Source organism: Lates calcarifer, linkage group LG18 (assembly GCF_001640805.2).
Source record: "Lates calcarifer isolate ASB-BC8 linkage group LG18, TLL_Latcal_v3, whole genome shotgun sequence".
NCBI lineage: Eukaryota > Metazoa > Chordata > Actinopteri > Centropomidae > Lates > Lates calcarifer.
The window spans coordinates 6,716,382-6,740,698 of NC_066850.1; the positions used below are offsets into that span (position 1 = coordinate 6,716,382).

Sequence of the window (24,317 nt, forward strand, 5' to 3'; positions counted from 1 at the left end):
TTATATTTTCACCTTTTTTTGGCATCTGCATTTTGGGAAGAGAAAAGATGTGGAGAGGACTTAAACTCCTTCTTAAAAGAAGCTATTGTACAACCAAGGATGTAATTACTGTCTGGCTGATATTTTTATTGGGCTGTCAGTAAAGCTGGCCAGCCCATGAGATTCCTAATGAATGACGAACACACACAAATACTAACGCATTCATACCTGCATGCACACATTTTTCATTCTTTTGCCTTCCGTATTTACTCCCAGTTCACCTACTCAGCCGTAATAACCCAACTCACACACCCCTCCCTCTAAAAGTCCTGATGGCGTCTCTAATTTACTTTGCTTTTGCTAGTTTTCCCTGCCTCTTTTTCTCTCCTCTCCTTTCTTTTCTTCTTTCGCTTGACTCCCAGTGCACATGATTCTTTTCTGGTTAGCCTCCAGCATGAATTAAATCAAAGCTCACTTTCGAGCCGGCACCTCTCGTGACTTGGGGGGATTTAGACCCACTTGGAGTGGGAGTGCAATTAGCTGAGACAAGGCTAGTTAATATTCCCCATCTGAATACCCCCAACAGGTCCACAACACCTTTTATATCTAATCACACCTGCTGCTGAAAGACAGTCAAGCTCACTCACCCATGATGTAATTGAGCTTAGGAAGCTATCAAGACTGTAATGTGGTGGATGTTAGTTAAAGTTATGTTCCTCTCAGACTGTGAAGTGAATTCGGCGCTGATGCCAGTGGTAAGGGATTCTCTTGACATTGAGCCCTGTTTTACAGCATCAGGATAAAACGCTGATGTACAGAGAGATATACGCACTCACCTTTGACTGTCTAGTGAGAGTGGTCCTGATTGATGCGACCTCCTGAACTTCCGTAACATGTGCTGAGGGTCAGTCGTAGGGCAGCATGTATCTCAGACAGCCTTGAGGCCAAACCAGAATATACCACTTTTTTACTCTACATCAGAGGACATCTCTCACTCTGATGGATTCTCTTTAGAAGTGATTCGTTTTACATGACTGGTGCTGCAGTGCTGCTCTGCTGACACAAAGTCTTGACTGGAAGAATCCTAGTGTTTAGTGGAAAATATATGCAAGAATGGAGGGCTCAGGCATTGATGTCTGACATTCATTTACACTGTAGCCACATGTAGTTTGAATTAACAACCATGTGCTTTTTGACCTGTTCCGCACTGCTCTGCTTCCAATGTCTCGACATATTGCAGTCATGCTCATAGTGAATCATAAAGCCAGACAGATAAGAACAAAAATGCCATTTCATCTAAGTCTGCACCTCAGCCAGATCCTACCAGACTTAAGTGTTGAGTTATAGCACGTCAAGACTGACAGCTGGCTAAACCCTATTAAACCAGTCACCACATTCCTGGGGTCCACTGTTAAAAGGTGACCCAGTGCCCCTCAACATACCCAAAACTCTCTCTCTCTCTCACACACACACACACACACAGGCACACACACAAACTGAGAGGGGCTTGTAAAACATGACAGATTTACCTCCTTTCCTCTCTTTTCTGTTTTGAGAAGGTGTTTGCTGTACAAGCTATTTTGGTTGGGTTTATGTGCGAGTGTACAAACCTTGAATGCAGAGGTATGTGGGGAATACAAGAGCTCGTGTTTCAACAAATTAACCTTGGCTGTGTTTGGTACTTTTATCTTATGGTATTTTCTTTATTTAACGTTACATGATCTGTTGCTGTTTGAATAGAATATTGTGCAAAGAAGGTGTACAGTTGGAGCTTAAATCACTGGAGGGACAGTTTTTTAGAGATGAAAAATATTTTATGTGAAACAAATATAGGCAAATGAATTAAGCAGTAAAAGACTGGATGTGTCAGCTCTTGAGTATTATTTGTACCAACATGCAAAGGTCACTCATGGGTGTAGGTGATGGCAGACTTAGTTTCCAAGTACTTATCATCATTTTACCTCACCTCTTATTCTGTTACCCTGAGGTGAAAACTTGACTGTCTGTGTCTACACCTCCACACACTACACACATGAACACACACACACACACACACACACACACACACACACACACACACACACATAACACTGTAGCACAGTAGTAATGCATTCTTTTGCAGGGTCAAAGCTCATCAGTAACCCCCACCCCTCTCTCTCTCTCTCTCTCTCTCTCTCTCTCTCTCTCTCTCTCTCTCTCTCTCCCTCCCTCCCTCTCTCTCTTTGTCTATTTCTCTCTCTCTCTCTCCCTCTCTGAGCCAACAGGTTGCTGCAGCTTCACCCCCCCCCCCCCCAAACATTTCTGTGCCTCAGCAGAGCCCAAAGAAGAAACTCTATGTCATTCAACCACTCTCACATTCAAACACACCTACCTCCTCCTTCACTCAGATACCGACACCTGGATACACACATTGATTCCCATGTCCCTTTCAGTCTGTTATCTCTGATAACACCCTCTGCAGGAATCTTTTTTTTTAATTATTTTATTTTATTTTATTTTTTGCTTCTCTTGGATAAAACTTTTTTTGTGTGTGTGTGTGTGTTTTAGGGGTATATTTTTCCTCTCCCAGCCCTCAAGAGATCACCTGGATTGGGAAGATAATGATGATCCACTTGTCTGCACTGGTAAGTGAGAATGTGTGGGCCCATTTTAGGGCCATAGTCAAAACCCATTACTTTAACTGCACTTTAATATGGTGCTTTATAGAATAGTTTTGAATTCTTAACTGCCCAGATACCCTTGTTACAGCCTAAGTATCTGGACTAAGGCCAGCACTTTTTTATACTCAGCCTGTACTACACCTCTTTACAGTACATTTTCTCCTTAAACAGCATTACTTGTCTGATATTAGCACTTGCTGTTTGGCTCTTTTCTCGTTGTCTCAATTGCTTTTATGTGATAAGGTACGATAACTGCAGCAAATGTGCCACCCCACTCAGTCTTAGAGCAGACACTTACAAATACACACCTTCCATGCAGTGCACACATCCTGCATGAATGTGTATGTGTGTTTTTGTCTTTGCATGAGTACTCTGCTTCCCTGCAGGAGATCTTACACCTCCAAACTCAACAGTAGCATATAAACAAGATGTCATGCATTTTACAGTTGTGTCAGCTCTCGCATATTCATGAATAATAAGAGCATACCAGGTTGTTTGTGAGAGTATTGTCAGGAGATGAAACTATGTAGAATGAATTGTGGATCCCCACCCCACCCCACCCCCATGCATAGACTTGTCTGACTCGGTTGACTGCAAATGCAAAGTGATATTAAAGCAGCATGCTGCAGCTTATGATTTGTATATGAGTGCATGTGCTTTTATGTTTCAGTGTCTGTTTTAGCTGTAGATGCTGATGTGTGTCACTAAAGATGTCTGCTATCATATATTGTAATACTGAACTGAGCATATGTGTGTGTGTGTGTGTGTGTGTGTGTGTGCTGGTGTGCGTGCCTTTTCACTGTTACCAGTTTCCCACCTACAGGGATAATCCATCCTGTGAAGTGGTGAGGTGGAAAATACCATTATGTAGAAATAGCTGACGTGCAGTTAGACTTTCGGGGCATACGATGTGTGAATGAGTGTGTGGGAATGCAAGTGAGGGAAGGAGATAGGGAACTGAGAGGGAGTATAAGGGCCAGAGACAGTAAACTTCATTTTGTTACATTATTTAATCCTCTTGGGGCAGTGATAAACTAAAGGCCTCGGACAGAATGCACACACTCTCTCCTTGGCGAGGCAGGGCGAAGTGCTTATGATCCCAGTGTGGTATGAGTGATGGATGCAATCTTGTGCAAGTGTTTCTCTGATGTGGGATACTCTTGAGCACATTGTCTGAGCATCTGACTCAGGCTTATGATCACAGACATTGCAGAAATATCTTGAGGTATTGATGGAATGAGCTGTGATCTTAAGCACAGCACTACTGATGGCAGTGGCCTTCTGTCATTTGGTGGGTCCACCATTTTGGCAACCAACTAAGTGATTACCATGCAATTTTGTACAGACAGATTTATGTCTAAATACCTGCAAAACTAATTTCCATCATCCTCAGGGGGTCTTTCAGTTCATGGCTAATCACTAAACATTAGCATGTCAACACGCTAAACTAAGATGATGAAAATGGTAAGCATTATGTCCTCTTCATATCAGCATGTTAGCATTGTCATTGTGAGCTTGTTGCTAACTTTAGCATTTGTCTGAAAACACTGCTCAGACTCTCAGTTTCCTTGCAGATGGGGCATGCTTTAACTTGCTTTAAATCTTGTCAAAATCATTTGGATCAGTGCAGAAACACATTTATGTCAAGCTAGAACCAAAAATCTTTTATTTTTGTAATAATTTTTTTATTTTATTTTATTTTTTGCGCACTGCTGAACATTAGCATTCCCTGCTTGCTTCAGGAAACTTCTCTCACCTTTTGTTGTGATAACATGGAAAGGAAAAGCTCACTAAATTGCTTCATCATATTGAATCCATTGTAAAACTCTCAGGTTCTGCATACCTGCTGCTTTTCTGAACTCCCGTGCAAATGTATTTGAAAACCCCGCTGTAGGATAGATACAAGATACTAACTGTGTACTTCTGCACTGGCTGTCAGTCATGGCAGAGTTGTTCTCTCTGCACTTCAGTAATGAGATGATACATGCAGAGGCAGATCTTAGATCTGCAGTGGTATGTGAGGGGGAGAATGTAGTTTTTTGGCTGTGTTACATTAGAGTTCAAGCCCTGCCAGGTCTTACTTCCATCTGCAGAGGCTGTAAACTAGTCTGCCTAAAGCCATCCTGACGTAGTCAGGCCAGGTGGTCAGATCACATTGAGGAATTTTCTGGAATTAAAATTGGTTCACATTTATCAGATTTATTGTTTTGTCATTATGAGATTAATTTTACAGTTGATCTCATATGGAAACATTAGAGATGATGTATTGGTGGATAGGCTGATGAATGGAATGTGAATCTTTAAAGCCAAAAGAAATCTGCTATGTTTTCGTCTCATGTAGAGCAGTTGAGTGAAGGCAGATCTCTCTTTGATGCACATGCCCATACAGTGCACACACACACACACACACAGACAGACACTTAAGCACACATACACACTTGTGTGGAGACAGCAGGGTTAGCGAGCTAATGTAAAACATAACAGCATGAACCATTTCCCTAGATCACAGTTAATGCATTGAACGTGTTGCTTCTAAGGGAAGTTCATTCATCCTAAATGGGATAATCCTTTACTGCTGCATGATTTCTTTGCCACTGCGTTGTGTGCTGATTTAAGCATTGGATTTACTCTACTTAGGCATTTATTATACTCACTTAACTGAATGTTGTTGTAGTTCTTCTGTTGATACATTCCTGTTACTAGCATCGGAGTATACCTCCGTGCTTGCTTTTAAATATCACCTTCTGAGGTCTCAGTAGGAGATAATACGCCAGTAAAGCAGCTGCAATGTCTCAATGGGACTAAATTGCCTCCACTCAGTGTATTATGCCAAGTCAAAAGCTGTAGCCTCAGGGCTAATCTCTTTCATGTTAACCTGAAGTTTCCTCTGTCTGTCGAGGAAGAAAAAGAAGAGGATTTTCTGTATCCCAGAGCGTTACTGTACCTCCATTTACTTTCGTGGACAGCTAATACTCTCCCTCCATCTAGATTTGCCGTGAAGAACGGCTATGCTTTCACCAGTGAGGCTTGTCTCTCTAAATGTCCCCATCCTGCTGTCATTTCTTAGAAACACTGCCAAAGACCATCTCCATTCACCTGTCTCCTACACATCCCACAGCTGAACTTTGATAATACTGATTTCTGAAGTATTGGTGAAGAGAAAGCCAAAACAACAGTGCTGAGTGTCTTGTGCTGTATGTGTATCTTAGAGATAAAACCATGCTCCAAAAATATGATCACAGTGAAGCAGAAAATTCAAAACCACCACCATTTGCTTTACAAATAAAACAAATAAACAGTCAGGTATTTGTGTGGGTATGTGCAAATGTTTTCATGTGTCTGTCATTCTAAGTGTATGAATGACATACCCACGTGCAAGTTGAGATAAGAATTTAATTCATATTTTTCCCCACATTTCTGTGATGGTGTCACGGTGCACCGGTCTAACACGAAACACCAAAACACTACAAAACATAACAGAGGGCAGGTGGAAACTGTAATTAGACACACTTGGTGCCCATTACTGCAGATTTGCCTTGGTGCTACATTTTTTGACCAAGTGCAAGGTATTTTGTGCACACACATTGGAAGCGATTAGCCATGCTGTCCCAGCCATATCTCTGTAGATAATCACCAATGCAGTGTGAGTTCCAGGGCATTGCAGGCCCTCAGGGAGTTAGTGGGTAATCAGGTGCAGTCTAGGACAAGTGCATATGGCTCACAGGTTTGGCTGACCAGTCCAGACATCTTTTTGTAACTGTGGAATCATACAGGGGCGTCCTTGAACCTGTCATGCTACTTAAATTTACTGAGTAGGGCAGTGCATCTTTTCTGTTCAAGCTATTTTAACCCCCAGCAGCCCCTGTTTTTCTGTTCATGTCATATTAGCAATAGGGCTTCATCAGATTGATCATATTTTGACAGGTTGTATTTGCATGTTCTCCAAGCAGCACAAATTTAGCCTCAAATGTAGCCTAAATCAAAGCTTGGTAGCCCTTGTGAACTGTCACGAAAGATTTTTCTCTTTCAGCAATATGATGTATGATATATGATGAGACACTTCATCTTCTTTGAGCTTCTAAAGGACATTTCCATATTCACAACTGAAGCTATTCACATGTATAAATGTGTGTCTGTGGCAAAGCAAGCCTCATAGCTTCTTTTTTGGCCTTGAGAGAGATAAGTAGATAAAAGTTCCCCTTTTATATAAATGATATATTCTTATCTTAGCAGACATGGTATGGCCTAACTAAAATACTAGAAGTTTTTATGTATATGTTTTTTTTTTTTCTCATGAGCCATAAGGTTCATAGCTCTTTGAAGCCCATCTCTCTTTGCACAAATGTTCCTAGCAACACAAATAAGGCAAAACACTAATGGTACCTTCCATCAATGAACAGTGTGAACAATGTCAACGAAACAGTGGCATGCATCCAGGTGAAACAGCAGGTTAAGTATGGAAGAGGCTCTTTCACATAAGACAGCTACGATAGATTATTGGGGTAATTACTTTTAATGCTGACATTTGTTTAGACTTCCTAGTAGCTGCTTTTAAAAGCTGGGATCATACAGGACAGTTTAAAAGCCCTGTTGATGCTTTTATTTCCTTGGCGTCATTGGAATCTGTTGTAAAACAGTTTACAGGGAGCACTCCTGTCTGCATACAATGATGGGAGCTAGTACAATATTATGCTAACCTGGATATATATTTGCTTAAATTAGCCCAACAGGACCTGCAGTAAGTTGTGAAAGCAGGGAATTTATTTCAGTTGCAGTGGATAAGAAACAATGTAATTATTTAGATTGTATGAAAAAGTTTAATGTGTAGAATGGTATGAAGGTTTCTAATTTGGACAGAGATAAATGACGTGTAAAATGTGCTGTCAAGGTCCTGTTACTTGTCTTAAAGTCTGTAAGGGTTAGTCAGAACTACCTTTCATATTAATTGAGTTACCAGAAAAAACAAACTCTTGCCATCTTGTCTTCTGTATAAGAATCCAAAGTCTATTACAAATTAAAAATGGATGATTATGTTTTATCTTTGAGTGCCTTTAATGACTTTTTTTCCCACTCTCTATTCATCTGTATACTTTCAGATAAGAGGAAAGAAGAGTTGGAATTGATGATCGTAGAGTGGAGTTTAGGAGGGGGATTTGTGAAGAGAAGATCTGGGAGGAGGAGCAGGTGATCGAAGGAGGAAGAGGAGGAGAAGAAGAATATGGGCTGCTCTTCTGTGTGGATCTTTCTACTGTCCCTTTTTCTCTCTCATCAAAGAGTCACCGCACAAACTGAAGGTAATTGACAAGATTCCTTGCACACTTCATCTTGTTCCATGTATTATAGTTATTCCTTCTCTAAAATAAGTGCCAAATATTGCCATATGGAACCATCAGTTGCTTAATTCTGAGTCAAAACCATATGTCTGATTGTCAGAAATGTGCACAGGTCTATGAATTAAATGACTCGGATGCTCAGGCCAAAGAAAGGCCAGTTGCTCAATGAACACAGTCTGTGCAAGTGCTCCATCATTAAATCTCCACACCTGGATTGGTACATGGACCAGACACCAGCCCAGCTCCAGTTTCTCTCCAGACTGTGTCTAGTCAGGGAATTGAAACATCTGCTAGCCTCATGTACAGTACAGCACTCTGTCTGCCAGCCTGTCAGACCCATCCCCCTAGATATGGAACCTTAGCCTCAGGTGTTATTGGATGTCACCAAAAGGTCAATCAGCCAATCAAAAGTTAGAATTCCTCCACCTGGACTGTGGTTGGCAGGAAGTGATTGGTAAAGTTGTTGGGCAGAATTATAGAGGGATAAAAATAGATCAAGGATGTAGTTGGAGCTATAGCTCCTTTGCAGTTGTTATCATTGTTTATTCTCAACTGTGTTAATTCAAATGCCATCATGTGGTTATCCATAACAACCCTTAGGGCCTATAGTGTTTCATATTACACACACAACAGGGAATGTGGTCGATTTTGAATCACTGACACCTTACAGCTTCATAAATCAATATTTTTTATATTAACAATTAATCAAATGTCCACTGTGAGGAAACCTCAGAGAGTTATCACCCAGCTTTACAGAACCATTTAGCTTGACAAGACCCAAATCAAACACTCAACATTCAGTCATCACATGACCTTGTGTGTCCAGGTGCAAATAATGCTAACTTATGTAAAGTAACAGTCAAATCCATTATACCACTTATCCTAAAGGGTTCTAAAGTAACATTGGGTATCTAAAATTCCCTGGAGAATTCATACCTCTAAGCATTGAAGTAGTGTTCTAAAGAGAAAGGTGAAGTTTAGCTCAAGAGCTTTACAAACTCAAGAAATTGGATCATTTTTGTGTCTATCCTGACATCAAGAAGAGATGGGGAAGCAGGGGTTACCAGTAACTTTAATGCATGCATGTGTGTTGTGAGTTGCACTCAAACTGTGTATGTGTACATCACCTGCTGTGTCCACAGCCCGCTATCATACATTATACACAACTGTACTGTGAGTAATAATTCAAGAAATGCAGGACTTCAGGTATATAAAAAAAACTCAGAGTAATATAGACTTCATTCAACAAAGACTTCATTTGATGACTTGTTGAGTCAGTAGGTTAGAACCTTCATATGCCTACTCAGAGATCAGGAACAGCAGTTCAGAATCAGTCCTTCTGGTTGACCCAGATCTCAAACTTGTGTCAGCCCGTCAGTGGCTAGTAGTAGTAGTAGTGTTGTCTCTGTGCATTTGTTCTTAACTACATAATGAGCTGCATGAAATTCAAATTAGAGCCACAACATTATGAGACTGACTTGCCTGTTTACATCCATTGACTGCCCCAAAAGGGGCGGGAGTATGGCACTGGAAACAGATCCTGAGAGAATGTGCATTTGTCATGTCAACTGTTGGAAACATTGTCAATATTTGGTCTTTCTGTCATTTAATATTTCTGTCTTCCTCTAAGAGTTTGTGCTTCTCTGCAAATTACTGCAGTTTCCTATTCTTCTTAGAGGGACTTTAATTTGTCTGGATAAAATCTGAACCTGATGGCCCTTTGAGTTTCTTAGACTTGTGCTCTCTGATGGTTTGCATCTCTTCTCTTGATCTTGTTGGAACTGATTGCAGTGGTGCATCAATATTTCTGAGACTATTTCTCTCCTGGCAGAATTTTCTACAGCATATGCTGAAGCCACTGAGCTACATCTAATGCGCAAATCAATGGTGGTCTAACACAGAGGTGTATACAACCTTTGAGATATCAGCATAGATAACCTTCAAGAGAACCATTCCTAATCCCTCAGCATGTGTTGTCTCCTTATCTCAGGCATGTGGTTCTCACCTGCCAGCTCAGACAGACAAACTTCTGGATAATTGATCTTGTTTTCTACTTCAGTCTGTGTCTGTCTGACAGAGACCAACCTCCAGCTGCTTCCTTACTCATAGTCTCAACCATATTTTATGTGCTTTTACAAAAATCTCTGGAGTAGAAAATGTATCCCAGTAAATTGAATGGCCACATGTGTATCCTAGTGTGGTTGGGTGCCTATGTGAGGCTCAACTAAGGATAGAAAGAATGAGCACTGCTGTATCCTGTGAATCTGCATCAGTGGTTTTCACTGTGTTTTTGCATCAGTGATGAATCCACAATAGCTGAATATATGACACTTAAGCTTCCATGTAAGCAAAGATAGTAGCTCTGCACCAGAGAACGATCCAGAAATTGAAGTCCTAATGATATTTTGTTTCCTTGGTGCGTGGCCAGAGATGTATAGGTGTGTGAGGGAGAACATAATGTTAGGTCGCCATGGGCTGGAGACATATGTCACCCCCAGTGAATCCTGGGATTGCAGCCAAAGGAAGAAGGGTGCGATAATAGAAGAGAGAAAGCTCGGTAATGAAATAGAGGACAGCAGAGAAGCGGAGTTATCACTTAGAGAACAATCAGCAGTGCCTATCTCTTATTCACTAACCTAATCAATGCTGTCGTCACTGTGCTTTATTGCATATGTAATGCCAGAATATTGACTTTGTGGGCGTTTGCAGACACAGCAGATTTCTGTGCGGATGCTAGTACAGTACTGTATATCTATGTGGGAAAGTGTGCAGGCGTGTGCAATCAGGAGCTGTGAGAGCTTATGTATGTGTGTGGGTGTATGTGCATATAGTTAGTGCACAAGTGTACCTTTGTGCATGTCTGACTTTTTAACTCCACATTAAAAGGCATCTGAATCCTTTCAAATGCAGCAGATCTTTATGTTAAATGTGTTTGTTTGCTTGAGCAGGGACACTGACCCTGATTTTGGGTGTGTTTACCTTATTATTCTAAGCGTTCCTCATCGCTCTACTAAAATTTTATTGCTGGAGTGCTCAGAATATTGATAGTCTCTTTGGCTCACTTGTGTCTCATTAAAAATTCATGGGGATTTGTGTGGTGCTCTGGCTGCATGACAGCAGCAAAAGAAAGGAAAACCCCCAACATGATGGAACAAGACTGCTATCTGGTGGCCATTGTAGGGATAAAAAGTTTTGTGGCTAAATTACCAGCCGTTTTCCATTTTGCTCATTCAGATTTATTTGAATATCTCCTTCCTTTGTATTCATGTACATACTAATTCATCCATTTTTCCTCCCTCAGCATGCAGGACGGTGGTACAAGCAGACATAGTTTTTCTGGTGGATGAGTCATGGAGTGTGGGTCAGACCAGTTTCTCCAGCGTTAAAGGCTTCATATCAGCCATCATCTCCTCCTTCCAGGACAGCGTGGTGGGAGCTGAGGGGGTCCGCTTTGGCGTCACTGTGTTTGGGGATGTCCCGAGGTAAAATATAAGATTTATTATACTATTATACTGTTTCGTTTTCTACTACTGTTCTTAATTCAGGATACAAACTCAATAGAAAACATTTTTAACTTAAAAATCCCTTAAACTGTAATCTGGGAAAACAAATTAAAAAACAGAGCCTCTTTCCCACCCCACTAAGCAGAATCATCTATGCACATAACAATGTTGGTATTAGTTGTTCCATCACTTCTACATGATCCAGTTGTCTCTGTAATCCTCTCCTTGTAGGATGAGGATTGCTTTGACAGACTATGGTTCAATGGAGGAGGTGCTCAGAGCCATCAGAGACCTTCCGTACGAAGGTGGCTCCAGGAGGATTGGTGACGCCCTCCAGTATCTAGTGGACCCTGTTTTCAGCCCCGCCATCAGTCGAGATCATGCCCCGAAGGTACAGCGCTTATCTACACACCCTGCTGTATACTGTTTCTAGAAAGTATCTATCACAAGCTTTTTCATATGCATATTGAAAACTGAAGAGCCTTAATCTTGTTAAGTGTTTGACAAAATGTAGATACAGGAGTAACAGGGAAACAATTGATTTGTGATTACAACCCACACAGCAAAAACTGCTGCTTCCAGCTGGCCAACAGCATGCATATACTATATGCTCTGGCCCTGTATGAAAGAAAATGACTAGTCAGGACTCTGTATTTGTACTCCACAGGACATTATGAAAAAACAAACAAAACAAAGAGGTCCACCGAGAGTATGTCTTGTAGAAGGGCAACAGATTTTTCTTTGCCTTTTGCTTGGAGATAAAGAAAAAGACAAGGTGAAGGCAATACATTTTCTATTGCAGATTTAATTAAATAAAATTAAAATATTAATTAAAATATTATGTATAAAAACGCTTTATGACAGAGATTGACCTGCTTTGTCACAGGGTCGTCAGAAACGATGTATTGAATTGGTGCTGGTCTTAACCTTGAACCCTCACCCAAATTCAACAGTCAGCAGCTTAACTGCATGCGTTTCATACGTGCCTCATCAAATATCCAAATGCACTTTGTTTCCAGTAGCTCTCCAGTTCTGTCAGCTTAAATTTCTCTGACAGTCTAATGCTGTAGTGAAGCCTCGGTGTAACACAGCTGGTTAGCATTCCAATCATCTCTCTATCTCTGAGTGTGCGCGCACGAATCATCTTGCAGCAGCATTCTTGACGTGGGAAGGCAGAAAACTGAGGATTAGGCTGATATATTGAATTGTACAGCCAGGGTACATGCCGAGAAGCAGCTACATTCTCTTGTTGATGCTTTCTAGCCTCCGTCTTCATTGACTGAGGGTTGAACTCTGAATGAACCGAGTAAATTTTCCTTAATATGCAAATCATCAGTCTCAGTTGCAAGCCAGCATCCTTGAATTCCATTTTGTCTCTGGGTTTGATTTATTTAATTATGTATTCAATTATGAGCTAAACCATGTCAAAAGTCCATGGAGGCTTTTATGAGCATAATATTGTTCGCAAGGATGCTCTTTCTGCAAAAACAAAAGATTATGTGGAGGGTGGATATAAACATCCAGCAACATGTTTTTAGAAAGCATGTTAAAGGTAGAGACAAGGCTACTAAATCTGACCCTGCTTCCATTATCATTTTGTTATTTCAAGGGTGCATTTTCACAACATGTGCTTGTAGATTTGATGCACTTGTTAGTTTGTAAATTTGCATTAAAAAATCATCCATAAATATATGGTAGTGTAATATATCTTTCTGTTGAATGCATGTATTATGTGAAATTACTTTACATATGGAATTAAATCTGTCTCTTTTGTGGACAGATTGCTGTTTTGATCACAAACGGACGCTCAGACGACAAGGTTGATGCCGCAGCCAGAGCTGTAGCTGACAATGGGATCTCTCTCTTTGCAGTAGGTGAGTGTGGTAGTTGGTATTGTGAATTCCTTCAACATCCCCACTGCAGTGGGAGCCTCAGATTTTATCTGAGCTCTGCCGGCTTATCTGCAGTGTTTGGAGTTAGAAATTCATGTCCTGTACATTTGAATTCATTGGATTCAGTGTGAGTATTTGTGAGATTCTTGTTTCTGAGTGTCTGCGTGTGCTCATGCAGGTGAATGCACTGTATATGTATTTGCAAATATAGTAGCATCTACTAAATATGTATGTATAAGTGAGAGATTAATTCAGCTTATACTGTATGTAAAGGTGAACGTTCTGATACTGTGTTGCATCAGCAGTGCTACTTAAGCTTACACCTTTCCCCCTGCTCATGAATAAAAGCAGCTTTTTACCCATAAGTTTACTTACACATATCTTGCCCTCTTTCTCCTACACGCATGCAAAAGCACACAAGCCCACTGCAGTGCAATAATTACTGCTCATTAGCCGGTGGTGTGCTAATCGCAGCCATTTTTCATTAGGCGATTCAGTGTCCCCCATCTGCACCTCTGACACCGAGGCCTGCTCCTCTCGTTCATCACTCCCGCCAAGATGCTCCACATGCATTTTGTGTACTAGTGTGAAACCACTGCTTGCAGAATCTGTGGCATAGATAAAGCATATCATATGTACGGATATTTGGGCTCACATGCATTTTCTGTACACTCAAAAAACTAGTAACAAAACACAGGAACATTTATCTTGTCCAGCTGCTTGCAACTGTGAATTAACTCTCACAAGAGACTTGCAACACAGTCATCTGCCGCTGTTAAAATTTCACCTTAGTTACATTAAGATGGCACAACTTGTTGAACCCAGATTGGGTCTTTATCAGGTATTTGTCAAGGGCCTTCTTCCACAAACTGGGGCCTGACAAGCATTCATAATACCTTAACTTGAGATAGGTGCCAGGAGCCTTTGATTAAGCCTGAATATTTCAACAGTATGCATGTGCATGGGTATATCTACATCTTTTTATGATTTAAAATAAATCACTCACAATGCAACAGCTCCCCCTAGTGATGTTTGTGGGAAAGAATGTGCAGAAAATGTAAAGAAAGCAATTACAGCACATAATCGTTGCTTTGTGTTGCTCTTTTTCTCTTGTTTTATTGTGCAGTCATCAAGTAAAGTGCCTTGCTGTAGTTGCTGTATCTGCCTTTTCCCCCTTGTCTGCCATGTGACCAGGTGTTAGGGGAGCTGATCAATCAGAGCTCAGGAGGATTGTGTCAGAACCACAAGAAGAACACTTGTTGCTGGGTACTGAATTCTCTCTTCTGGAAACCCTCCTTCCAAAACTGTCCCGCAGAGTGTGTTTTACAGCTTCTGAGCCACCACGTCCTGTTAAAACCTACCAACCTGGTGAGTTAATACACACACAGTATGAAAGCAGATTTTTTCACTACAAACTGAGATTTCCTGAGTATTCTAGTCACCCTCGTACTGATGGCTGTTTGCATTTTTATAATGATGAATTGCATTTCACTCTAAAGCATGAAAAGTATTATAAAAATGAATAATAGTTTTCTATTATTTCACACTACACTGGTGCTTTCTCACTAAGATGGATTGGATCTTTCAGACAAATTATATGTCCAGACCAACTTGCATTTTTCTTTTCCCAACTGCATTTCCCTGAGAGTCACTCTCTTATATATTTTTTTCATCTCATCCCTCTTTCTATATCATCTCAAATTTCCAGTTGAGGAGCGTTTAGTGGGCCCCAGAGACCTGCAGGTCAGTGAGTTGGCTCACAGCTCCCTCAGACTGACATGGAGCCAGGCCACAGGTGATGTCACTGGATATCGCCTCCTGGTCACCCCTCTCACCTCCAGGGGACATCTGCTCGCACCACAGCAGAGACAGGTGAGGGAACTCCAAACTCGATTCGAATATTACTTCTGAAAAAATGCGTTTTCATGATACTACTACAGTTGTACCCTTGATAGAGACAAGTAATTATGTTACAGAGGCACAAAAGGAATATTTTAATCTCTGCATTATGTTACAAGGCACAACATGCCCCCTAATTAAAATATAATGGAGGAGAGGAAATGTAAACAAAACATAAGGATGCTGGTGGTTTACTGAGGTAGATACTTGTATGGGAAGTGAAGAAATAAATATATTTTTGTTTAAGACAAGATATTTTTTCAAGTACACTTGTCAAGTGTACATCTGTGTCATTGCACTGTCTCTGGGTATTTCTCTCATCAACTCTGACTCCATCTCTCTCTTGATCAGTCATCTTATGCTGCACTTCATGCTCTCACTTTCGATCTCGCTCAAGCACACACACTAATCTCCTCTTTGTCTCCTGTCCTCTGTGTATGTAACAGATTGATCTGAAGGCAGATGTGAGCACAGCACTGGTGACAGAGCTGAGTCCTAAAACAGACTATTCCCTCACTGTCTATGCCATCTACCCCAGCCTCATAGGAGACTCTGTGACAGTCACCACTCAGACAAGTAGGTGTCAGACATCAGTGCATGCTTATGCACCTGTTAGAAAATACAAAGATAATATATGAGTGTGTATTTCCTGAGCAACAAGTCTCTCTCTTTCAGCCCCTTTACCCCAGGTGTCAAACTTCCGTGTTATTGAGGAGGGTTTGTTTTCTCTGCGCCTGGGCTGGACACCTCCTTTAGGGAAGCTCAGTGGATTCAAGATTTTCATCCCACGATGTATGCTAACATACCATCATATTATTATTAAACCCAAAAGCCAAAGTCAAATTTTACTGCAAACCAATGTGAAAATATGAAGTATTTTGAGTATTTATCATCATGATAAGATACCATAATGATACCCATTCTTTTAAAATTATTTGTAAAAATGTAAATGTGCCATTTAAATTAATTTAAACATTCTGCACTCTGATGTATTTGTTGAATGAGAGCCATTATCAGTTCAGAGTTGCTTTTCATCTACTTGATCTAACATGATGCAGTCAGCACTGCAGAAACAAGCTGTTTAAGAGGCATATTTCCTGGGTATTGATTTGTTTGTGTTTGTTCTGCAGCCAACCGACCAGGATTTACTTATGAGCAGCTGCTTCCTGGGGACACCTCCTCTCATGTGATTGACAGCCTGGAGGAGGATAAGAAGTACACTATCAGTATTTATGCTGTTTACCCCCAGGGACCTAGCGAACCTGTTTCAATAGTGGGCAAGACATGTAAGTTTATTGACTTATTATTGACTTACATAAACGAGAAAGCCAGACATCTGTCATGTTTACCATATGCAACACATTTAAACAGCTGTTACTAACTACAACTGTAACTGGAGGAAGTCCTGTAACAGAGTATGAAACAAGACATCACACAAAGGAGAATATGCCAAGGTGTAGTACCATATATATCCACAGGAGAGTGATGGTGTTCTAGATTAAAGCACCAGTAAGCATTCTGTCTGTTACATACAGCGAAACCACTCATTTATCTCCATTTCTTGCCACACTAGACAAATACCTCTGGAAGCTCTGTTTTGATTTAGACTTATTTAGATTACCATGCTTCCTATTTCTATATATTACTAACATTACTTTAAATAACTGATCAAACGCCAGATTAAATAACCTTGCTTTCAGTCATCACTATGGTTTGATAGGACACCAAATTAACAAAAGTCAAATATTAAATTTGTATGTGTTTGTGTGGATTGGGTGTGTTTAACAGTAAAGCTGGTGCCAGTTCAGCAGTTCCTGGTCCAAAACGCCACCACAGACACTGTCCAGGCGAGGTGGGCTTCAGTTAGAGGTGCCACAGGATACCGCCTGACATGGGCGTCCCCAGGTACTCTGGTTATACTACTTTTTTTGTAAAATGGAGCTAAAATGTTTGATATTAACCTCAGAGTGAAACATGATACCACCAGAAAAGAAGCTGCTGCTGATTTATGGCATGCCCTCTTATGTCTTTTAGATGGTCACATAGAGAACATAAACCTGGGAGACAACTTTAACTTCTACATGATCCAGGGCCTCCGTCCAGGCTCTGAGCACACCATTACCATCAACCCCATTTTTGGAGACATCGAGGGTCCTGTCACCACCACCACAGTCAAAACATGTAACCAGAGTACTTGTATGAGTGGTTACTGTTTTAAGAACATGGGAAAAACAGTTTGAAAATGCTTCCCTTCTCTCTCTGTCTCTCTTTGTTCCTCTGTCAGTGGAAAGCAGTGCAGTTCAGACTCTGAAGGTATCTGCTGTGACCACCAGCACTGCTGTCATCTCATGGAACAGTGTCCCAGGAGCCACCGGATACAGACTGGCCTGGGGACCCACCCCAGGTGATTTCACATATTTCAGACTTGCCTTTTTTACATCACACAGTTTACAGAGTTCATACGGTGATAACATCTGGTCTGTGATGCCTTTTTACAGCGAGTGTAGAGTAAAGGCGAGGCTAGCCAAGTTTATCTGTATAGCGCATCTCATACACAAGGGCAATTTAAAGTGCTTTGCATAATGCATTGACATAAAAACAGAAAGGAAAAAGAAACGAACTGCATAAAAAGCACAGCATGAAAACATTAAAGTGCCAATTAAAAGAAACCTTCTAAGGTGAATTTAAAAATTAGGAACAGGCACATAAATGCAGGAAAGGAGCACAAGATGGTTCATGATGAGTATTTAAGGTTCAGTCAAAGGCACTGCAGAACATACAGTAAGTTTTTAACATGGATTTAAAGGCGGTCAAGTCAGAAGTCTAATAATCTCTGGATGTTTTTTCCAGCTCTGTGGTGCACAGCAATTAAATTGGTAAATTGGTAAAAGTGAGTAAGAGATGTATTTTGGTCCTAAGCCACTGAGAGATTTATAACCAGAACCTGAAACTCTATTCTCTAACATGCTGGGAGCCAATTAAGAGACCTGAGCACTGGTGTGACATGTTCAGTTTTCTTGGCCTTTGTTGGTCTCTAGCTGCAGCATTCTGAATGAGTTTCTTTTTTTTTGACCCAAGAAAAGACAGTTATTGTAATCTAACCCACTGGAAATGAAAGCATGGATTTATTTTGTTTCTATTTGATTGTAGAATGCAGACTTTCAGTCAAATATTACAGCAGGATTTGGGACTTTGTCTGAATTCAGTTACCTTGCAGAGAGAATCTCTAGTACTGTTGTCACATCATGATTCAGCAAGACAAATTTGTGTGTCATCTGCATAATAATGACACTTCTGTTATTGTTTGGTATGATGTGTCCTAGTGGGAGCATCTAACTGTTAAATGGAAGGAGTAAAGGACGTTAGCTTTTGTGTGCATGTTTCCTTCTCTGATGTTGCCCAGTTCTTTTTCTCCCAGTGACAGACTCACTCTGCCAAGAGCTTTTGAAGTGCCACTGCTTTTACAATGGACACATCCACCCCACCAGTCTGCCAGCAGGATGTGACAGGTGGCATGGGGATTTACTTTGATAAAATACAAATGTTGGGGAAAAAAGGAGGAGGGTGTTGTTTCCAGAGAAGGGAGCACTGATGCTGAGCCAGAGTTCACACAGAAAGCACGTCCTTGAGGAGTAAAGTAAGTAGAGGGAATGTGACTTTGTTGTTGATATTGTTCTCAGAGTTTGTTGGTCGGGACCGTCCCAGGCAGTTGGCTCTGAATGGCAGCACCACAGAGTATCACCTGAAGAATGTAGCCCATGATACAGAGTATGTCCTGACTCTCTATGTGCTGTTTGGATCTGTGGTGGGGCCTGGTATCACCGCTACCTTCAGAACCTGTGAGTACCAGTATACATTATATCTCCAACCAACCAGAGGTACCACTGAGTTCCAGGAGAGATTAGAATGGATGATGCCAAGTCAAAACGTAATGATGCACTGGTGAAGTAGTGTTTCACACTTCAGTGGTGTCTCTGTTTGATTGACAAGTCATGTGTCCGTTTTAATCACCGTCCCTGTTCCTGTCACTTGTAGTATTTGTCAATGAGCTTGAATCAGGAGGGCTGCAAGTTGAAGTCTAAAAGGGTTTTATTTTGACTCGGCCTATTTCTCCTTCCCTACTGTGGCACAAAACTCCAGTAGTAGTACAAAACACTGTACCCTTTTCATTCATAAAATTTCAATTACACAAAGATCATCTGTAATATGAGTCCAAAGAGGTCACTTTGGAGAAAGAAATATTTAGGAACAGCCACAGATACAACACAATAAAAGCTAATTGCTTGTTCAACTGCAAGATGTAATTGTATGTGTAAATCAAAGCACTTCTAAATGACAGGGACTAGGTTAGAAAGAAAATAATCAAACTATAGTGCACATGTAGTTTAAGTATTTACATATATTCAAATGTGTGTGTGTTTATCTCTAGTAATTTCCATCAGATTTTCAATTTGCCATTAATTTTTCTATGGCATAGAGTAAATAATGTGATTAACAGTGTGTTTGCAAAACAACTACAGCCTGTTCTTGTTTCTTTTCAAGCTCCTTTGGGGTATGTGTCCAACTTCAAGGTGACATCCTACACCAGTACCAACATAGATGTGGAGTGGAGTCCCATTGTAGGAGCCACAGAGTACAAACTCTCTTGGAACACAGGTAATGTTTTTAATCTTATTTTCTTCAGCTCCACCTGTCAGACAACATGCCAACCCCTTTAAAACCTTTATATTCACCATTTACACACTGTTTGAAATACTAATTACGTGTATGTATGTGTCTGTGCACCTGCATGCTTGCAGATGATAGCAGCCTCCAGTCCCGTTACCTGGACCGCAGTGTTCTCTTCCACCGTATCGAAGACCTGAACCCACAGTCCACCTACATAATCACCATCTGCGCAGTATACGGCAACTCAGAAGGACCAGAAATCTCCTTATCTCAGCTCACAGGTAGAGAATAGAAATGAAGTCTCTCAGTTTATTTTAATTTCTCATGATTTAAATAGTTCTGTGCAGCTGTGTGCCCATCGTAATTAAGTGGGTAGTTCTTCATCCCGTGCCACAGCACCCTTGCGGTGTCTTCATTTGACTGACAAGTCATGTACTTTGGTCTTCCCATTTTAACCACAGTTCCTGTCGCTGTCACTTGTAGTATGTGTCACTGAGTCCAAGTCAGCAGGGCTGCTATCATTTTATCACTGTCAGTGTCAAAGTTAGTGTGTTACACCAAGTTCCGAGTGCCAAGTTTATTACACTGACAAATGATAGGGTGCGTGAGTGAAGCTACACCAGCTCATACAGCTCAGAGATTTTGGATAGGCCTGCTTTTTTTGTTTTTTTTGCAACATGATTTGAACTAACAATATCACATGGTCTAAAATTAAACCAGGATGACAAATATACTAACTGACAGATTATACTGTGTTTTTTTCAGCTGCTGTCTCAGACTCAGAGCCAATCCAGGCAGTGAAGGGGGTGAAGGTTGTGGACATTGGAATTAACTTCTTCACCTTGTCTTGGAGAAAAACACCAGGGGCATCTGGGTACAAAATAACCTGGATCCCCTTTCTGGGTAAGGGATGAGATACTGTACTGTTAATATGCTTACACTCTGATGCATGTACACATGTGGACACATGCATATACTGTACCTATGTTTAAACAGATTAATGCACACATAAAAAACAGTTTATTGATTGGTTGAGTTTAAAACTAAAACCTTCTTGTACCTGATAAATGTACACTTGTGACCATTTAAATGTTTATTCAGTACCTGCCAAATAAAACCCTGACATAAAAGTAGTGTCTCCACCTCAACAAATACATCTTCGGCCAATAACAGAATATTTAATGTTTCTGACTAAAAAATTTCTTGGATATATGCATCATTTTTTCAATTACAGCAGCTTGTTACTACCATTTTTCATAATGGGAATTTACTCGCAGCTCTTAAAAAATCACTGTTTAGACTCTTGCGGCTCATTGTGTGAGAATTACAACCGTAAATGAGTACACAGCAGCGTTGTTTCACACTCTCATTAACTCTACCTGCTGGATTTTTATTATTCCCTGCTCCAGGGGGTGATGAGAAGTCCCACGTGGTACCTGCTGCCTCCACTACCTTCACCATTCGCAATCTGCGGGAGAGCTCGGCTTATAAGATCCAGGTGTCCTCCATGGTGGCCAACAGGGAGGGAAGCCCAGTTCTGGTTACTGCACGCACCTGTGAGTCCTGCCTGCCCCAAACAGTGAGGAACAGTATGAGACGTGGTCTCAGTCAGAAGTGTCAGGGAGATATTTATACAGTTAGCGTTTAAACCTTACTGATAACTCTTGTAACTCTCATTTGTCAATGTTCACCATCCTGTAAAATAGTACTTACACATATAGTTGACAGAGAGACTGATCTGCATTTCTCTGGTGTAAACCTTCACAGTTCCCACTCTGTTAAAGTAACCTAAGCAGACAAATCCAGAGCTTCTGGAACTCAGAGGAAGGAAAGCAAAGGAAAACTTTCCAGTTTGATTTTAGAATTCAGCATTCTCCAATGATATCCTCACCTTTAACTTTTCTCCATCGAATTTCATTATCTTCCCCATATTTGTTGAGAAGCTAATGATTGATATCAGGTGCAACATGGATGTTAATAAATGAATTGGGTATCAGTCAAATACAAAGGACCCATATTAAAAACAGTTTCTTCATCAGTGTCATTATCAAATTACTGTATGTACATACTGTGTCAATGACTAAGTCTATCAAATGTGACCCCTGACATGGGATTTTTTTTTTTCTTTTTTTCATAATTCATGTGTTTTGTGTGTCTATGTGTGTGTGCGCGCATTTCAGTGGATCTTCCAAAAGTGAATGGCTTTGCTGCTCTGAACACCACAGACAGCAGCACTGTTCTGAACTGGACTCAAGTGGCAGGCGTCTCTGGTTACCTTCTCTCCTGGAGGCACATCTCAGGTCGGTTGTAAACCACAACTAAATCTCACCCTTAATTTAGGATGACATTAACATTACAGCAATTTTCAGTCAAATAGTTAACCCACAAAATTCCCATAATACGTAAATTGTATTGCATTGCACTCTTAAAGTGGTAGATCGATATTAATTTGAATAAATTCCAAGGACAGTATGACTGTAATGGGTCCCTCAGGGTTTGAAGCGGGAGTAGTATGACACATTATTGCTATGTGTATTGAGTCTCAACAGAAGCACACTTTTGTTGAAAAGGGAAAGATTAAGAAAAAACATTCACAAAACTAATATTCACTAATATTCACAGAACACACATAAACATCTTAATGCATGACATTTCTCCACGAATGTCAAGATGTATTGATACATACCTAGTGAGCCATACCTCAACACAGTATGATCTTTTATTTAAGCCTTTGTATCACACATCACTGTATGAATGCACATTGTTTCCTCAGCTGATTTGGAAATTCCATTCATTACTGTTGACTAAAATGTATTTTATGGGAGGCATGTTTTACTATTTAACATTCCATCGATCTTAAGCAATAGAAATGATTTCCCCTGCAACAATAAGTTCTTCTATGTGTGTGTTTTCAGTGTTGGACACTAAAACAGAGATCCTGGGTCCTGGTTTCTCCTCGTACAAGATCAGTGATCTCCTGTATGGCAGAACGTATATTTTCACCATTAGACCTTTGTACGGAGAAGTGGAGGGGCCTATAAGCACAGTGTATCAAAGAATATGTAAGATGGTATTTTAAGTCTTTGTTTAGATCTCTGAAACATCCACTACCTTAATTGCCAGATATATAGCAGTTTCCAACTTACAAAACTAAAATTAGCTTAAAAGAGTTAGTTTCAGTAATGTTAATATGCAGTATGGTCAAGATATGTGACCTGCCATTAATTCAAAATGCTGTTTAATAATGATGGAAACTAGGAAGGTTTTAAATGACATTTCAATTCAATTTACCTTCAATTACAAAATACTGTATTATGCTAATAACATTAATGCTAAATTACTATGCAGCTAAAAGTGCTGGCTACTTTAGCATAATCTGATATTTCACCTACTTATAGAAAGCTGGTGCAATCCAATCAAGTGCAGTAAGCTTCAAAGTTTTAAACCCGCAGATAAAGTGCCATAGCTGTGTAGTTCAATGTTGATTTACTCCTTCCTTTATTTCTTGTGCTATATCGTGTTTGTTGCTGCAGCAGTGACTTCCCTCTAGACACCTTCAGAATTTTATTTAGGTTTTTTTTTAAATCAGTTCTGTTATGGCTCTTTGCATCTCAGTGGGACCGGATCCTCCGGTGGTAACAGTCCAGTCTGTGCCAGCCACGGCAGCCCCCCAGTTCCCTCGTATTACGACTGCCTCACAGACTGCCTCCACCACCGACACTACCATCGCTCACACAGCCACCAGGACCACCCGGCACCCCATTGCTGTGCCACCAGTTAAAACTATAACCACCAAGAAGCCCTCAGGTCAGCCAAGTGTCACAGAAGCCAAAATAGCAGCCGTCACCTCCCTTCAATTAACCACAGTCAGTGCAGAGACAACAGCTGCACCACAACCAGGTAATTTAAACAGATGACTGTTATGGTTTGTGCAGTAGATATTGTTTTATAATCTACAGTATTTTATAAGATCAAGTAGAGCATTGCCTTATCATGCAGTTCAAGCAGTGAACATCTGTGTTTGTGGTTTGTAATTAATTGTTTATGTATTTTTGTGTTTTGTCAGTGTGTGGTAAGACCAAAGCAGACATAGTATTCTTAGTGGATGAGTCCTCCAGCATTGGTGCCAACAACTTTATCAAGATGAAGGAGTTCATATTCCGGGTGGTCACTTACTTCCCTGTCATTGGTCCTCAAGGCACACAGGTTAGTCTCTCAGTAGAAACTTTCTTTGTATTCTCTCATACTAGCTTAATACTGGGATGAAGATATGGTTTGAGGTGTAGACCTGAGTCTCTTTGGCCCTTAGTTTGTTTAGAGTGGCAGGACAATTACAAATTGGAATGGATTACAGTGATTTTAAATGATAAAAGATGCCTGCAA

The 24,317-nt window shown here is 40.6% G+C and overlaps 1 protein-coding gene across 1 annotated transcript in view; it reads left to right on the forward strand.

The window, feature by feature from the left end:
* Positions 1 to 2,359: 2,359 nt before the first annotated feature.
* col7a1l (collagen type VII alpha 1-like) overlaps positions 2,360 to 24,317 on the forward strand; it is a 57,517-nt gene continuing 35,559 nt past the window's right edge. The window contains exons 1-22 of the mRNA XM_018671024.2: positions 2,360 to 2,603; positions 7,736 to 7,933; positions 11,274 to 11,454; positions 11,707 to 11,866; positions 13,256 to 13,349; positions 14,562 to 14,735; positions 15,076 to 15,239; positions 15,713 to 15,842; positions 15,942 to 16,058; positions 16,397 to 16,552; positions 17,055 to 17,171; positions 17,301 to 17,447; positions 17,551 to 17,670; positions 18,947 to 19,105; positions 19,809 to 19,922; positions 20,066 to 20,215; positions 20,700 to 20,837; positions 21,344 to 21,490; positions 22,115 to 22,234; positions 22,850 to 22,996; positions 23,550 to 23,834; positions 24,001 to 24,140. Coding sequence (XP_018526540.1) covers positions 7,858 to 7,933; positions 11,274 to 11,454; positions 11,707 to 11,866; positions 13,256 to 13,349; positions 14,562 to 14,735; positions 15,076 to 15,239; positions 15,713 to 15,842; positions 15,942 to 16,058; positions 16,397 to 16,552; positions 17,055 to 17,171; positions 17,301 to 17,447; positions 17,551 to 17,670; positions 18,947 to 19,105; positions 19,809 to 19,922; positions 20,066 to 20,215; positions 20,700 to 20,837; positions 21,344 to 21,490; positions 22,115 to 22,234; positions 22,850 to 22,996; positions 23,550 to 23,834; positions 24,001 to 24,140 — 3,036 coding nt within the window. The 5' untranslated portion in view covers positions 2,360 to 2,603; positions 7,736 to 7,857. The remainder of the gene's footprint in view (positions 2,604 to 7,735; positions 7,934 to 11,273; positions 11,455 to 11,706; positions 11,867 to 13,255; positions 13,350 to 14,561; positions 14,736 to 15,075; positions 15,240 to 15,712; positions 15,843 to 15,941; positions 16,059 to 16,396; positions 16,553 to 17,054; positions 17,172 to 17,300; positions 17,448 to 17,550; positions 17,671 to 18,946; positions 19,106 to 19,808; positions 19,923 to 20,065; positions 20,216 to 20,699; positions 20,838 to 21,343; positions 21,491 to 22,114; positions 22,235 to 22,849; positions 22,997 to 23,549; positions 23,835 to 24,000; positions 24,141 to 24,317) is intronic.